Source organism: Triturus cristatus, chromosome 10 (genome assembly GCF_964204655.1).
Source record: "Triturus cristatus chromosome 10, aTriCri1.1, whole genome shotgun sequence".
In the NCBI taxonomy this organism is placed as follows: Eukaryota; Metazoa; Chordata; class Amphibia; order Caudata; family Salamandridae; genus Triturus; species Triturus cristatus.
In genome coordinates, this window is record NC_140593.1 from 817,681,415 (window position 1) to 817,698,437 (window position 17,023).

Below are 17,023 nucleotides of genomic sequence, written 5' to 3' on the forward strand. Positions count from 1 at the left end.
TGTTTGGCTTTGGGCTGTGCTCCCTTTACACCAGGTCAGAGCAGGTGTTAGTTTCCTGGTGCTAACTCACCTTATCTCATGTTTTGTGTTCTTATTGCCGATGTGTCTGGTAGTTGAGAATGTTGTGGAGTGGTGTTGTCGCAGCTTTTTGCTTGGGAACGCCTACTCTGCATCTAATTAGCGATAGTTGCCGGGGTCGTCTGTGGCAAAGTTTTTTTGAGGATGCTATCGCCGGAAAACTGGTGTTATAGGCTGTTTGCACCAGCATGTGAATGGGGCGATGAATTTATCGTGACTTTGGAAGCGATAAAGTGCCAATAACTCTGCGATAGCTCCTTGAGAATATGGCCCTATGTCTTTTCTAGGTTAATAGTCTTAGTCTCATGATGCCATTGCTACTTCTGTATGTATAATCAACAACATTAGTTACTTTGGATCACATTCTAACACGGATATTGGTCTGTGTGATCAATTAATTATCAATGTAATGTCGAGTGAAGCACTTTAAAGCTTGTCCTTGTATACTTTGTGATGTCATTTATGTGATCAGTTAAATAGCGCTTATCAAACAGCCTGAAAACAATTGGGCATCAAGGTGTTAATTGAGGCTATTCAGTCTACTGCTAATAATCTCCAGACGTACATCATTAAAGAAAATTAATTAGGCTGCCCATCTCTTCGTTTTCGCGTATGCCTTCCTTTTGCGATAAAGCTTTCCAAATTCTGGCAGAAACATTTCACAGGTGTGGTTATAATTGTATCACAAATATTTTTACACAAATGGGACACACTTGTAAAAATGTTATTTCTTTAATAACCTGGAACCTTATTGTTTCTGGAAATTTACAGAATATTAAACAACCATATTGCAAGTTCTTCCATTACAAGACATTGTAGGATGAAATAATTATTGTTTAAAAAGAAACCTGTATGCGGTATAATTTCTTGTGGCAGCCTTCGGTGCTCAATTTTCATTCCTTCTGCTGATTGTAGAACCAGCACTGACAGTGGCAAAGTACACATTGTTCACTTTTGACCAGGCAAAGAAGGATGACAGAGCTAAGTTAGAAATTGTATATTTTTGTAACTGCTGACCCCCCAAAAAATACTAAGATCAAAAAGGCCAAGACTGGTAATTCTACTGTTTCCAGAACAGTTAAAGGAATCACAAAAGAAATATTCCTTGGGTAATAATAAATAAGACAAACAGTCGTACACTTTTCTTTTTTGTTTTGCATCAGTTAGTGGTAGCTAAAACGCTACTTCGTAAATTTAATCACCACCATAGCAGTAGTAAACAAAACTGGTTACAGAGTACTGAAATTAGTATTACAAAAATATGGCAACACAAAATGGTTCAATAAAGTGAACTACAGTAAGGCACAATTGTTCTGTATTCAGAAAAGTCGGGTGTCTTCTGACAAGGCACAAATGGCTTTGTCAAGTGCTAAATATTGCATTTTAATTAAATGTCAGAGTTGATGATCAAGCTTTTCAGATAATTAAAAACTGTTCAGGGATTTATAATATCATAAAAATGTCACTTTCCAGCATAGAAAAGCAGGTCCATTTCTTTAATGAAGCTGAGCGTCAAGATCATATTTCTCACAAAATTTATCGGTGAATGGAATACAAGTGAGGTACTCGCACCATTCACACTTGATCGGGTAAAAATAGAACAAAACCACTAATCCTGAGAACAGTCCAAAAAATATAAGCAGGAATATGATAATCTGGCAGCGTTTCCGATACAGGTCAAACCTGCCAAAACTAATGTATGGTAAGAAGGCAAAAGATAAAAAAAATCCACTGATGAAGCCTGAGATGTGTGCAAAGTTGTCGATCCAGGGAAGAAGGCCAAATGCAAACAGGAAAAGAACAACTGCCAGCAGTTTGAAGAATGCACGCCAGGGACTTGCCAGAATCTGCCAACTCTGAAAGAGTTCCACAAAGAGACACGCCAGAATTCCAAACTGAGATCCTGCTGGGCCAACCTACCAAGGGACAACAGATTAATGAACTGAACAGATGGCACACTAAAGCAGTTTATCATTAGCATTCATTTCAACAGCAGACATCAAAAAGGCATACACTTGGTCTTTCAGCCTGCATCCACAAGTCTCATAGCGAAACATCTGCAGTGAAATTAGCTACATAAATTGTTTTGGAGCACTATTGTATGATCAAAACATCAACTTTACATGGACTTTGAGAGCTTACTAGCACATTTCATTTAAAAGATTTACCATGAAAGCGTAGTAAACAATTCTCAAATCGTGGAATTTACACAGAGGTACCAGGATATAAAGATTGCTCGGTTTTACATTTTCACATCCACTTTTCCCTTTTATATCCTTCTTTTTCAAAGCCATCATCTTGTTTGGTTATCTTTGAATATGTGATATAACATGTTTTTTTTCTATTTAATGGAAGACTCAGGTACCTCCCATATCCCCTTATCCTGTCTCGAGACATCCTGTATTCAGGTATGGACTTGAAACTCCGCCCATGTTCCGCACATCTTTTCAATTGGCTCCTGTTATTGTCCTTTCTAAATGGTTGCTTTTCATTCATGAATACACTGAGTAGTGCCTCCTTAATACCTCCTTTTCTCCTTTTGTAACCTCCCATAAGGACTGGCCCTTTTAAGTGTTGTTACTCTGTGTGTTTTATATACACTCTGTGAGCACTATTTCTTTTAAATGACTTTCTACTATTGCACACAGTAGGTGCTTTCCTGCAGGGGACCACTTTTCAACTCTCTGCTCCTCATCGCCCGGGACACAGCTTTTCAACTCTCTGCTCCTCATTGCCCGGGGACCGCTTTTAAACCCTCTGCTCCTCATCACTGGGGCACCGTGCTTAATGTTTCAGCAAAGCATGGCGCAATACAAACAATGGCGGTCACAGCTTTTTTTCCTCACAATGGCTCCCTTGGATTTTAATTAATAATGTATTTTTCAACCAGCTCCACACTCACACTTCAGCAGTGGCGCCACTGCTTGAGCAATGGCGGCCGCTTCTTGTGTTTAATTTTTAGCATGCTTTCAGTTTCAAAAAGGCAGCACAGGCCTTTCTTTCTGTACGGCTCGCCTTTTTTTGACTTCTCGGGACAAGGAGCAGAGACTTTTTTATTTTCCAAAAGCGCACCATGCTGCGCATTAACGAACCTCGCATTAATTAACTTTTTAATCATTTAACACCGCATCCCACTCCTAACACAGGCATAATACAAATAATGGCAGCCGCCGCTATTTTTCCCCACAGCAGGTGCCGAAGGCGGGCACAGCTTTTTTTTCCTCACAGCAGGCTCCCTTGGATTTTAATTAAACATGTTTTGTTTCAACTAGCTCCACACTCGCGCTTCAGCAAAGGCATCGCTCTTCAAGCAATGGCGGCCGCTACTTGTGTTTAATTTAAGCGTGCTTTCAGTTTCACAAACGCAGCACGCGCAAATTTCTTTCCACACAGCTCACTTTTTTTTTTACAACGAGGGACAAGGAGGAGAGACAATGGTGCCTCCTTCATATGGGAGGAGGTTAAGTGGGGCAGTTTTCATCGCTCCCACAGTGCTCTCAGGACCCCACCACTGCTGTTTTGTTTGTTCTTAAAAATGTCGGTATTTTATGCATTTACGAATCTCGCTTAAATTTACTTATAAATCATTTTTATTTTATTTTCCAACAGCCATCCATGCCCCGCATTAGCGAATCTCGCATAAATTACCTTTTTAATCATTATTAAAAAACAATTCAACAGTGCGCCATGCTGCTCCTTAACTACACACAGATTTAAACTGTAACACATGAAGTACTGCAAGCAAAACAAAATAAAAACATTTGCAATGCAATAGGTCTCATATTTGCGAGAGTTTGAGCTATTGGCGTTGTAAATCATAATGCCTTTTATGTGTTTACAAAGCCTGCAAGCAGTGTTTACGCACATAAATGCAAGACCTACTGCATTGCAAATGCTTGTTTTTTTAAGTGTTTACCAGGTAGTTTTTTTTTGCAACAACACCTATTTCTTATTCCATGGTTGTCCCAAAAGAACCAAATCAAAGAACGATTTTGAAGATATTCACATGAAATAAACGCACGCACAGTGAATCAAAAATTAACTGTTATGCATAATCAGTGGTTATTCTTAAAACTTGCCTAGATTTGACACCCTTTTTCTTATGTTGCCACCCCTGCCTCAAGCAATACCTGTCACCCATCCTAACCTTCTGTGTTTCCTTTTCCCACACCCTATTACTATCACTACATTTTCCCTTCTTTTTTAATCAAACTCTAACTTTAACCTTTAACATTATACTTATATTTATCTGCCCCAATTTTTCACTACTACGATGCTGTAACCAGAGATTATTAAATTCAAAACCTTTTCGCCAGTCAAAAAGAAGCATCACCGGGGAAAACAACTATTTAATTGAGAACACATTTTTCATTGTTGAAATGACTTTCTTTTACCTTTGTAAGGAAATGTCCCATTTTATATGCAGTTCAATAGGTAATTACCTCAGCTCTGTAGGGCAGGAATATAGCACTGGTGAGATTCCCGGTGATCCCGCTGAGAAGGTAGATGATGGAGATGCGGTGCCAGCCTGCTAATTTTTCTAAGTCTCGTAAAATAGTTAACTGGAAACACACAGACACTAAACAGTGAAGGATTCTGCAATAGAAGAATGCAAAGACAATAACACAATTAATCAAATGAGGTAAAATATTTCTGACTACTGCTCATCATTAGTTATATAATATTTTCTTATTTAGATTTACACACGAGTCAGGATACAGTCAAGGGTGAGACGCGTGCTTTACAAATAGTTATAAGATAACATAACTCCTTATTTTAGAGAAAGGGAAGCAAAGTCTGTCAAAGAGATGTAGAAAATCATAAACACTCAGGGCTTTTTAGGTTGAGCCTAGCGCAGCGCGCATGCGCTACACTAGGAGATGAACGCTAGAAATCGGTCTGCACTGTTCCTCACACTCATGCATGGTTGGCATCCACCTTGCGGGAGCGAGCAGCAGCGCGCAGGGGCATCTTTCTTGCCATCAAGAGGCAGATGCAGGCTGTCTCTGCAGTGCATGTAAATGTTGCTGTCATTTTGTCATTTCCTATGCGCGCACAGCATGGTGACCCATACGTTCACATAAGTCATCAAGCAAAAATGACATGGCCACCTTGCCGCACCATTTTTCTGCACCAAGGCTGTGCCATGGTGGAGGTTCAGGGGCATCGTGCAAACCTATGGGACGGAATTAGATAATCAATGCATTGAGCACCCGCTGGTACAGCACGACAGCCTTGGCATTGTGGAGATTCAACCATGGAAACCTGTGGTCAGGATACGGGTAAACCGACCCATTTAACATCTGCTGGTACTTTAAGCTAGAAATCCAAGGCGCTGTGTAAAACTTTGTGCAGGGTATAGTGAGGACACTGAAATTATGTGATTTTTGCGGCTGACCGTTTTCCACATAATTATGTATTTGCCGCATTAGCTACATAATCCATCATTTGTTGCGTAACAAAAATAGTTTCTAACTCTAACGCTGCAACGAGTCCTGCGCTGCAGTATAAGGCTCTTCGTAAAGTTTGATTTATCGCTTTTATTTGCTTATTGCTGTATTTTGGTAATAAACTGGTACTAATGAGGGAAAAGCTTTTGCTCAGACACTCTTAATCAGTGTAAAAAGGACAAAGTAAGGAAGTTATACTGTGACGAAACGTGCCACTTTTACACGGCGTAATTTGCCTTCTTTTTGCTGCACAATTTTGTCAACTTTGCTGCGGCCATTCCCTGACGCGTAATTCCATTGGCACCGGGTGTGGTTAAGCAGACCCACTGAGCGCCCGCTAGTGCAGGACAGGCCCTGGGGCATTGTGAGCCCCGGGTTAGGAGCGCCGATGACTTGCCTTCTCCTTCGCCCCATGATGCTGGTGTCTGTCATTCTTTTAAGGCCTGTGCTGTCATTGTTGTGTAACCTTGCGGGATTGCCGGGTTGACATGAAGAGGTTGTCTCTCATTCTAATCCTTATCGGTACCACGCATTCTCACCCCACGGCTTCCGTTCTCCAGTCTTGTCCTCCTTTTGGTTTTTGACTGCACAACCTGTAGTTTATTATTTTTTTACAGATCTAGTTGTTTTATTTGTGCCTTCCCTTGTTTGGCTGCTGTTATGCGAGCGGAGCCGCCGGTGGTTTCCTTTGCCCCCACATATAGAAAGCTGTGGTCTTGGAACGCTTCTGCCCTGCTATGCCAGCGTCGCTGAGCCAGGAAGGCTGTGTCACACACTGCCCTATCGAGAGCATGCAGAACCTGACTGCAGATAAGACACAGTCCTCTCGGGGTTCCTCACACGCACTGAAGCTTCCCCCCCACTCCGGGTCAGCCATTTCTGCACCTTACAGCTTCTGTGAACTCCAGCTTCCAGGATTTTTTCTGCATGTTAGGGGCAGCATGGTGAGGTAAGGGCCTCTCTGTGCACCTGATGCAGGTTCTCACTTGGGGGCAGCGAGGTGAGATAAGGGGCTCTCTGTGCATCTCATGCAGGGTCTCAGTTGGGGGCAGCATGCTGAGGTAAGGGCATCTCTGCGCACCTCATGCATGGTCTCAGTAGGGGGTAGCATGCTGAGGTAAGGGCCTCTCTGTGCAACTCATGCAGGGCACAGTTGTGGGCAGCATGCTGAGTGAAGGGCTTCTCTGCGCACCTCATGCAGGTTCTCAGTTGGGAGCAGTATGCTGAGGTAAGGGCCTTTCTGCTCACCTCATGATCCAGAACGAATAGTTTCTTACCTGTCGGTGTAGTTTTGCAGCTTGAAGATCTTTCTGGATTCACTATGCTGTGCATTATTCCGCGATCTGGTGGTTGGGTCCGGATTCATAGTCTTTCTTTTTTTTTTTTTTGTAGCCCAGGTGGGCGTTGACGTCCCACCATTTGGTGCACCTCTCGTGACGTCGTCGTGCTTCCTGCGGAAGTCCCACCTTTGGGGCGCCATCTTCGGGTTCTTTTTTCCCTTCCTTTTTTTTTTTTTTTGTTTTTTAACCCTAGGCGTTGTCTTAATTTTCCTTTTCCAATTCTCTTTACTATTTCAATTATTCTGATCTTCTTTGTCCTTCCACCTCTATCTCCATCCTCATCTTCTTGGCGGAGGTGGGTGGGTTCGCTAGTGAATCCAGAAAGATCTTCAAGCTGCAAAACTACACCGACAGGTAAGAAACTATTCGTTTTGCAGCGTGAATCTTTCTGGATTCACTATGCTGTGCATAGACTTTGTAGCGGTTTGTTATCTTTGTGGCGGCTGGGTGGTAGATGAGTGTTGGCTGTTGAATATGTGTTGAAGCACCTTCTGTCCTACTTGTGCTTCCTTGTTCATCTGAATGTCCACGCAATAGTGCTTAGTGAACGTGTGCACTGAAGCCCATGTTGCCGCCAGGCATATGTCCTGAATGGGTGTATTTGCCAGAAAGGTAATAGTTGCTCCCTTCTTCCTTGTGGAGTGGGCTCGTGGCCCATCCGATAGTTCCTGCCCTGCTTGTTTGTGGCAGAATTGTATTGTTAGTGCAATCCATCGTGCAATGGTGGCTTTTGTCACGGGTCTACCCAGGAAACTAGTTGCAAAGGAGACAAAGAGCTGCTTGGTCTTCCTGTGCTCTTTGGTCCTCTCAATGTAGTGCATCACTGCCCTTCTAGCGTCCAGAGTGTGCAGTGCTCTTTCTGCGCTTGTCGTGGGGTTTTGAAAGAAACTCGGTATCTGAATTGTTTGGTTCATATGGAATGCCGACACCACCTTAGGCATGAAGTGTGGGTCTGTTCTTAGAACCACCCTATCTTTGTGTATCTGTATGTAGGGCTCTTGCAGTGTCAGTGCTTGCAGCTCGCTCACTCTGCGCAGCGAGGATATCGCTACCAGGAAGGCTGTTTTCATTGTCAGCATTTGCAGCGTGGCCTTGTGGATGGGCTCAAACGGCGCCTTCATAAGCTTGGTTAGGACCACGTTGAGGTTCCATGCCGGTGGCGGCATCCTCTTTGGTGGTGCAATTCTTTTCGCCCCCTCCAGGAACCTCTTTACTACCTGTGACGTAAAGAGACTTCCTCTTCTCTCCCCTCGTGTGTAAGCTATGATTGCCGTTAGGTGTACCCTTAGGAGGATGAGCATAGATTACTTTTTAGTAGGTGTGTGAGATATCTAAGCACCGTTGACTCTGTTGTCATTTTATTATGTAGTTTATTTCTGCTGCACCATATTGTGAACCTTTTCCATTTCTCCCCATAGCATTTTCGTGTTGTAGGTCTCCTTGCCTCCTGCAGCACTCGCATAGTGCTTGGAGGTAGGTTCAGGTGAGCAAACTCTAAGTCTTCAGGAGCCATGCCGCCAGGCTGAGGCTCTCTGGTTCTGGGTGCAGGACCTCTCCGTTCTGCATGGAGAGCAGGTCCTTTCTTCTTGTGAATTTGTGAGGAGTGCCTTGTGCCATTTCCACTATTTGAGAGAACCATGTCTGCCTTGCCCACTGCGGTGCTACTAGGATCAGTGTCATGTTGCTGGTTCTGCACTTGTCGAGCACCCTGTGTAACAGCGGTATCGGTGGAAAAGCGTAGGCAAATGTCTTTGACCAACTTATCCATAGGGCATTCCCTTGCGATTGCTGTTCTGGTTGTCTGGATGCGAAGTTTTGGCATTTTGCATTCAGGCGTGTTGCAAACAGGTCTATTGTCGGTGTTCCCCACCTCTGGAACAGCCTCTGCGTTTCCTGTCCATTGAGCTCCCACTCGTGGGATGCCAATGTCTGTCTGCTGAGCCAGTCTGCCTCCACATTGTCCTTCCCTGGTAGGTGTATGGCCAGCAGGTCTATCTTGAGTGGGATGGCCCATTTCCAAATCTCCTGTGCCAGAGAGGAAAGAGGGAACAATTGTGTCCCTCCCTGCTTGTTGATATAGAACATGGTAGTCGTATTGTCCGTCTGTATCAACACTTTCTGGTTGTATAGCTGTTTCTGGAAGGCCTTCAAGGCTAGCAGGACAGTCTTCAATTCCAGGTAATTGATGTGTCTGACCGCATCTGCCGGAGTCCACAGACCCCTCACCCTGAGTTTGTTCATGTGTGCTCCCCATCCTATTTGTGATGCGTCCGTGGTAATGGTCACAGTTGGGTTTGGTGGTTTCAAGGTCTTTCCTGTAGTTAAGTTTTCCCTGTTCAACATGTTATCTCCTCCTGCACCGCGTGCGTAACAACCACTAGATCCTCCCAACTCTCGCTTGCTTGTGACCATTGCTGTTGCAGCCATTTTTGGAATGGTCTCATGTGAAGCCGTACATTGGGGACTAGGTGGATGCATGACGCCATCATTCCCATGATCTTGCTCACTGTTCTCACTGTCAGAACTCGCCCCTTCTGGTAGAGACGCATCTCGTTCAGCAGGGCTATTGTTCTTCTGTCGCTGGGCATCACCGTACCGTCTATGGTGTTGATCTTCGCTCCCAGGAAGATCTTCACCTGTTCTGGTTCTATCAATGACTTCCCCCAGTGTGTCGAGAACCCCAGATTTGTTAGTGTTCTTGTCACCCGTTCTGCTTGCTCCTCGCACTTGTCGCGAGTGCTTGCTTTGACCAGCCAGTCGTCTAGGTAAGGATACACATAAATCCCTTCCCTTCGTAGGTACGCTGCTACTGCTGTAAGGCATTTTGTGAAGACCCTTGGGGCTGACTTTAGGCCGAATGCCAGGGTTGTAAACTGATAATGATCCTGGTTGATGTTGAACCTTAGCAAGTTTTTGTGTCGCCTGTTCATTGGGATGTGCAGGTAGGCGTCCTTGAGGTCCACGGTGGACATGAAGTCTCCGCCTCGTATTTGGGGTAGCACTTCTTGTAGTGATGTCATTTTGAATTTTTGCGTCTTTATGAATTTGTTTAGGAACCTTAGGTCCAGGATGGGTCTTAGTGATTTGTCCACCTTTGGTACAAGGAAGTAGTTTGAGTACACTCCCTTGTTCCTTTCTCTGCGTGGCACTGGTTCTTTGGCCCTCTTTTTCAGTAGTTGAAGTGTCTCCTCCCTGAGTTGAGCGAGCTCTTGACCCGAGCGCTGTCTTCTCTTTGGTTTCTTGTTTGGAGGCCTTTTCTCTAACTCTATGCAGTATCCGTGCTGTATGACGTTGAGAACCCATTTGTCTGAGGTTATTTGTTGCCATTGTTGAAGGTAGAGGCCCAGTCTTCCGCCTACCAGTGATGCATGCTCGTAGGCGCTTGTTTTGTGTAACCCCCTTGGTGTTCTTACATTGCGCTTCACCCTTCAGGGTATGCTGTGGGTGAGCGTCCTTTTGTGTGTGTAGTCACTTAGATGAGGGTTGGTCTCCCCCTCTCCTCCTTTGGCCACGTCCGTTTCCTCTCCCTCGAAAGGACTGGCCTCGAGGCTGGTACTTCCAGTTCTGCTTCTGCTGTCCCTGCTGGCTGTGACTGTCACCCTGCTGCCCGTGCTGGAATGTCTGGTGCGACGTACCCTGCTGGCTTCCTCCCCTTCCGTAGGGTCTCCGATTTGGGGTGCCTCTTCGCATTCCTCTGAATTGCAGGGCCCCCATGGATCTTGCTGTCTCATTTTCCTTTTTCAGCTGGGTGAGCTTCTCGTCCACAGTTTCCCCAAACAGCGTTTCACCGTTGAAAGGGGTGTTCAGTATGTTATTCTGGACTTCCTGCTTGAATCCAGAAATTCTGAGCCAAGCCTGCCTCCTTTCAGTGATCCCTATGGCCATCAGTCTGCTCGAAGTTTTTGCCCCGTCCAATGCAGTCTTGATGCATGAGTTGGCGATATTCTTCCCTTCCTCCACTAGATGGGAAGCTCTTTGACGGTACTCTTCTGGGAGATGCTTGACTAGTTCCCCCATCTCATCCCAGTGCTGGTACTGGTGTCTGTTCAGTAGCGCGTTTGAGTTTGCCATGCGCCAGTGCATTGCGGCGTTTCTTTCTACCTTCCTTCCAGTGAGGTCCATCCTTCTGCTCTCCTTATCAGGAGGTGGCCCCGAGGTCGCCGGCACATTGGCTCTTTTCCTGGTCGTGGAAGCAATGATGGAATCTGCAGTGACCGATCCCTTGATGTAAGTAGGATCCTGCGAGGAGTGCTTGTACTTCTTTTCCGTTCTGGGTGTGATGGACCGGCATGTTCCCAGGTCCTTAAACGCCTCCTTCCCTTGGTTCATCACGCTTTGGAGCATGGGGAGGAACTGGCTCCTCGTCTGGATGGGGAGCAGAGTTTCGAGTAGAAAGTCTGCTTTCGGCTTCTCTTCGTCCAATTTCACACCAAAGGCTGCTGCAGCACTCTTGACGACCATGTTGTACGCCCCGATGTCGTCAGGCGGCGAAGGCCTCGAAGGATACGAGTCCGCGGGCTCTTCAGGGTTTTCGGTGTCGATGTCCTGCCATTCCAGCTCCTGACTCGTCGACGGCGCCGAGCCGTAGAACGATTGCTGATCCTCTTCATCACCTTCTCCTTCATAGTAGGTGCCTTCTTCCTCCTCTTCAGGACCTCTCGACAGCTCTTCGGCGTCGAAATCCCCTTCCTCCTCGATCTCCACGACATCCGTCGACGGGACCGTTGGGATTTTGAATTGTTTCATTCATTCGTCGAACTCCTTCTTCCTCTGAAGGATTCTCTCCATCTCCGCCTCGAGCCTCCTCTTTTTCTTCTCCATGCTTGAGATGTGCTCGGCGTCGACCGCAGGTCTCTTCGACGGAGCTTGCGTCGACGCGGCCTTGTCTTTCGTCGCCGAACGTCCCACCTCGTGGGTCTGTTTCGACGAACTCTGCCTCTCGGCGGTCTTCGGCACCTGGGAGTCCTTCTCGAAGGAACCGCTCGGCCTTTTGTCCTTTGAACCACTGACGGACGTCGAAATTTTCGGCACCGGTGTTTCCTTCGAGGACTTTGACTCATTTTTTCGATAGTCACCATCCGATTTTCGGGGCCCTTTCGGTGGTTTTGTACTCGACATGTCTCTTACCTCGTCAGGCATTTTCTTATCGGTCTCTGCGACCGTGAAGACATCAGGTCCCTCGGCGATGTTGTCTTCATCGTCGGTGGATAGGCCCAGATCATACAGCGATGGGGCCTTACCCTTGCCTTCCATGCTGAAGTTGGCTCTCCTCTGACGTTCTCTCACCCGGAGAGTCTTCGGCGCGAAGGCAGGACAGGCGTTGCAGTCCTTGCTCTCGTGGTCGAACGGCAGGCAAAGGTTGCAGACCGGATGTTGGTCCTTCTGCGCGAACTTGTGGTGGCAGTTAGGGCAGAACTTAAATGGTGTCTTGTCCATTGCGCTCAGAGCCTCTGAGTGCGCATTTTCCTCTGTGCGTCGAAGAATTTCGAGGATCCCCTCCTTCTTCGTCGTCCCGGCTGTAATACCTTTCTCTCTGTAGTCTTCTAAAGGTTCTCCTTCGATGAAACTCGCGTATTTTCCTTCTTCCTCCGTCTAAAACTCTGGAGCTTCTCGATGACGATCCAGACCCAACGGCGGAAAAAAGAATCTGAAGATGGCGCCCCAAAGGTGGGACTTCGCAGGAAGCACGACGACGTCACGAGAGGTGCACCAAATGGTGGGACGTCGACGCCCACCTGGGCTACAAAAAAAAAAAAAAAAAGAAAGACTACGAATCCGGACCCAACCACCAGATCGCGGAATAATGCACAGCATAGTGAATCCAGAAAGATTCATGCTGCAAAACTTACATGATGCTCGTTTCTATAATCGGTGGTTATCGTGAACATGGGCACGGATCCTGACCGAAGTTGTGTTTGCAAAGTGCTGTGCACCAGGACGAGCAGACCCAATTTTATTGCTAGTGGCGCCCGGAGTTATAATCCTTTTGCTGCCGCATCCACCCCCCATAACCTCCTTTTCAACTGATTCCCTCACTACCCCCCTCCAAAATGACCCTCATCTCTTCCAAGCCCATCTCATCCAAGCCCCTCTCACATTCATGTATTTTTTAGCACTTCTCATAATAGTATTGGGTGTCAGAGCACATTAAATCACACACATTCTATAGAGACAATGAATCATACATGTCTAAATCAGTCTATGGGAAATGTTTCATAAAACAAGTTATAACCTTCTACAAGAACAAAAAATCTAGAAGACATTTGTTCTGTTCATTCTTTTTTAATAGGGTCGTTCAGTTCTACATAATATCTTCTTGGTTTTATGTAAAATTAAAAAAATACAACGCTTTATTATAACTTTACAACATGCTGCACAGCAGCCACACTGCTCTACACCATATCTTAAAAACATTGGCAAACCCAATAGCTGTGGGTAAACACTTAAAAGGTCCCAAAGGTGAGACCTATTGGCTATGCCAATGCTTGCTTTCAATGAAAAGTGTTGCATTGCTGCCTGAAAGCAGTGATGCAACACTTTTCGCTGCGTCCACCATGCGACACCATGAATGCGCCGTATTTACTGTACGGCGCTCCATGTCGCAAGAAGTTACAGATGCGCCAAGAATCCTGATGCAACTGTCACCGCAAAACTCATGCATTGCTGGAGTTGTGTCGTAAGCATGACACAACTCCAGCAATACACGGGGTAGGCTGATTCACATTGCCCTGTGTCACCCTTACGCCTGCTAAGAGGCAGGTCTAAGGTTTTGATGCAGTGGCGTCCTCGAAGTGGCCGACTGAAATCTTTTAGATTTCACTGTGCCACTTCTACGAGGCTTTCTTGTGGGGGAACGCCCACCCTGCATACAATATACCTGACGTAGGTATAATGTAGCGCAGGGTTCTACAAAGAGACACATCTGCTTAGATGTGTCACTTTGTAAATAGGGCGCAACGTGGCTCGTTTTTTACGCCGCCGGTGCGTGACTAAAAGTGATGCAACGGCAGTGTAAAAGTGTTGCAAGGCTTCATAAAAAAGGCCCTCAGAGGCTGCGGTCTGGGTCAAGACCTATAGGGAGGGGAATTACACGTGCAGGCAATAATGTTTAAATATATAGAATATTGGCATACATACACAAAATTTGTTAGAGTTTTATGTAGCGCGAACTGGACCTGAGACATCTGGTATCAGAGCGCTTTACATGAGCACCAGTTTCGTTACAGAAGAACACATTCAATTTTGTTAGGCATGGGGAGTTAAAGTGATTTGCCCAGAATCGCATGATGTTGAGTGTTGTTGCCGAGACTCGAGCCCAGTTGCCCAGCTTCGAGGTCGACCGCTCTAGCCATAAGGCTACATCCTCTCCTCAATTCTCCCTTTCTGTCTCAGCAGTGTTCCACAACAGTCTACAGCTTTTTGTAGAAAGGGAACTACTGACCCTTTAACCCCTTGAGTGCGCATGACGTCTCCCGGCCGTCGTGCATTACGGTGGGCGTGTGCGCACGACGGCCGGGAGCCGTCGTGTTCCCGAACGCCGTTTATTTCTCCCGCACAGCGGGAGAAATAAACCCGCACGCAAGGGGTTAAGATTTGTGGAGCTGACTCCTTATCGGCCAATGAGCATGGAAGGAGATCACTGCCGGAGACTGGTTTACTCAGAGGTTCAGTATGCCTTCTGATTGGTGAAGACCAGGAGTGTTGCCATTCACCTTTTCCTGTGTGCTTTCTTCCTTCTCTTGGGGTACTGCATCAGTGTGCCTGCCAGGCGGAGCTACACGTGCATGGGGTTAAAGTTGTTACAATGTCAGTCTTCTCTGCCTTGCTACTCTCTACTTGGTCTCTGTAACAGAATTATTCACCAGAAAGTGGGGAACTGGACACACTCTACAGTGTATTACTCAGGCTCGAATTATACCTTCAACATGTATTAAGGATAGAGGTTTGTAGGCTGCTTCTGCAGGGCTTGTAGTGTCACACTTTCGAGTTCACTGCTGCAGATTCTCTGGATTATGGGGCAAACGATTCATGCCTGTCAGGGATTCTTCTGTGAATTACTGCCAGGGTGCAATGAAGCCATTCTTAACTGTGAACAATATGTGTCACGGCCGAAAAATGGCTCTGAGGTTCAACAATGTGTGCTGTAAAGTATGGCAGTACTTGAAGGTCAGCATTAACATCTGCAGTGCGCTACACAACTCGTGTCAGACGCTGCCGGCCGTCTGTGGAAAGGACTCGTATCACTGGCCAATACTTGCCCTGCATGAAGAAACAAGGACAGCCACAGCCTGTAGAACTGGTCGGGAATCTCGGGGTTCAGGAAGGGCAGGAGTCCGCAGACGTCATCCATACAGTGCACCTGAAACATACAATGTAGACACAAAAAATGAATCACTTTTTTAAAAAGTCACGCGGCGTGCTTGATACCTTGGGCATAATTTTGCATTTTTGGTTCCATGCAGAGATTACAACAATCGTGCAGCACGAGTTAGGCGAACGGTAAAATTACAGGAGTGAAAGTGGAGAATAATAACTTCTCTTATTTTTAGAAAAAACTGTTCCCGCACTTGTATAGTAAGAATCATATTTGTTCATTTTTATTTTCTGCGATATTGCACAGAATCCATGTTTGTCACCTTTTGTAGGCTTTGAGATATATACTTTGAAACACTCTACAGGCTGGGGTGAGCTTAACGGGCTACCGAAGAGAAGGCAGATGGAAGCAAAGACCATTCGGAATGGTATTAAAGATTTTCTCTGCCTCACTTACTGTCAGCCAGTCAGTGGCTCCTGCACCATAATTTACTGTCGACCTCCTCAACACCACACACCCTCTGTAACTGCATCCTCCCTTGGTGCATGACTTGACCGCCTGCCTTCCACTCTCATGCATTATTTTCCATATCTTCACTCTCGGCAGACTCTCCCCACTAGCCCACCTTCCCCTTTTGTGGTCTATATCTAAGTCATCATGTGGGTTCATCCGATATCCACCTAGTTACAATCCATTAATGAATATCTGTCATCTTGACATTCACTTTGGCATCAAATACCAGGCTGTAAGTAAACAATGATGAGAATGCATGTGCCATTGGGGCCAAATGTCTAGCACCATATGCTAGGGAGAGAAATGACAGCCTGACTGATGACCATTGTGAATCACTCACTTTAAACGAATGGTGCAAGTGAACTGGAAAACTAGTGGAGGTCAGTGCTTAATTTGAGCCGGTTGTTTCCGGTGCTCAGCACTGGCACTTAATCATCAACACCAGTGCTTTTCAGGAGCACCATTTGAGGTCACATTCATTTATGCTAGGCACGGGGGGATTAAGTTATTTGCCCAGAATCACAGGATGTTGCGTCGAGACTCAAACCTGGTTCCCCAGCTCCGAAGTTGGCAGGTCAGGCCATTACGCCACATACTCACCACACTTTCATGATTAATAGTTGGTTCTGTTTTAGGCGGAGCTAACAGGAGAAATGGATTGGTGCAAGCTGCCTCCTGACGAGAGCACCGGCACTTATTGTTTTTACACATTAACCACTGGTGGAGGAGGTACCAAAGCATGAAAATGGAAATGGCATAAGACCTGGCACTTATTCGCACAAAATGGGTGGCAGAGGGGAGGACTGGAAAATGCCATACAATTAACCCTCTGTTATGAAACGCATGGTTTCCTAGGAGACTTGGTCTATTTGGGGTCTCCAACCGGTCGATCGCGAGCTACCGGTAGCTTGCCAAGGCCCAGTGAGTAGGTCGCCCCGGTAGTATCGCAATTTAATAGCCCATTAACATCGTTGAGAGCATTTCGGCCTTTTTTTATGTTGACCTCCCTCACCCAAACTAGCTGCTCAGATTAGCCTGAGTTTAGCTGTGGAGGGGTGGGCGGGCCAAGGAGGATGACGTTGTTCCTCAAGAAGTCTCAGAGCCACCTGCCTTTCACATCCTGGCACCGCGCTTTTCATCCTGCACGTGGAGTTCCGGTGCAGAGCAGCAGGCATGGCAGAGCGGAGCGGAGCGGGCAGTGCTGGAAAACGTGCAGATGGTGCAAGCAGTAATAAACTGCCACCGTGACCCGTACCACCTGCCTTGTTCAGCATGCCACCAGTTTGACCGGGGCAGCAGGTTAAGCTAAAGAACCCTATACAGGCCTC

General features: G+C 46.2%; 1 protein-coding gene across 6 annotated transcripts in view; it reads right to left on the reverse strand.

Moving 5' to 3' along the window:
• Positions 1–794: 794 nt before the first annotated feature.
• The window catches only part of RHBDF1 (rhomboid 5 homolog 1), a 430,268-nt gene continuing 414,039 nt past the window's right edge, over positions 795–17,023 (reverse strand). For all 6 annotated transcript variants that reach the window (XM_085628414.1, XM_085628412.1, XM_085628413.1 and 3 more), the window contains 3 exons: positions 15,127–15,227; positions 4,521–4,674; positions 795–1,994 (listed from right to left, as the gene is read on the reverse strand). In XM_085628414.1, the coding sequence (XP_085484540.1) occupies positions 1,575–1,994; positions 4,521–4,674; positions 15,127–15,227 (675 nt within the window). In that variant the 3' untranslated portion in view covers positions 795–1,574. The remainder of the gene's footprint in view (positions 1,995–4,520; positions 4,675–15,126; positions 15,228–17,023) is intronic.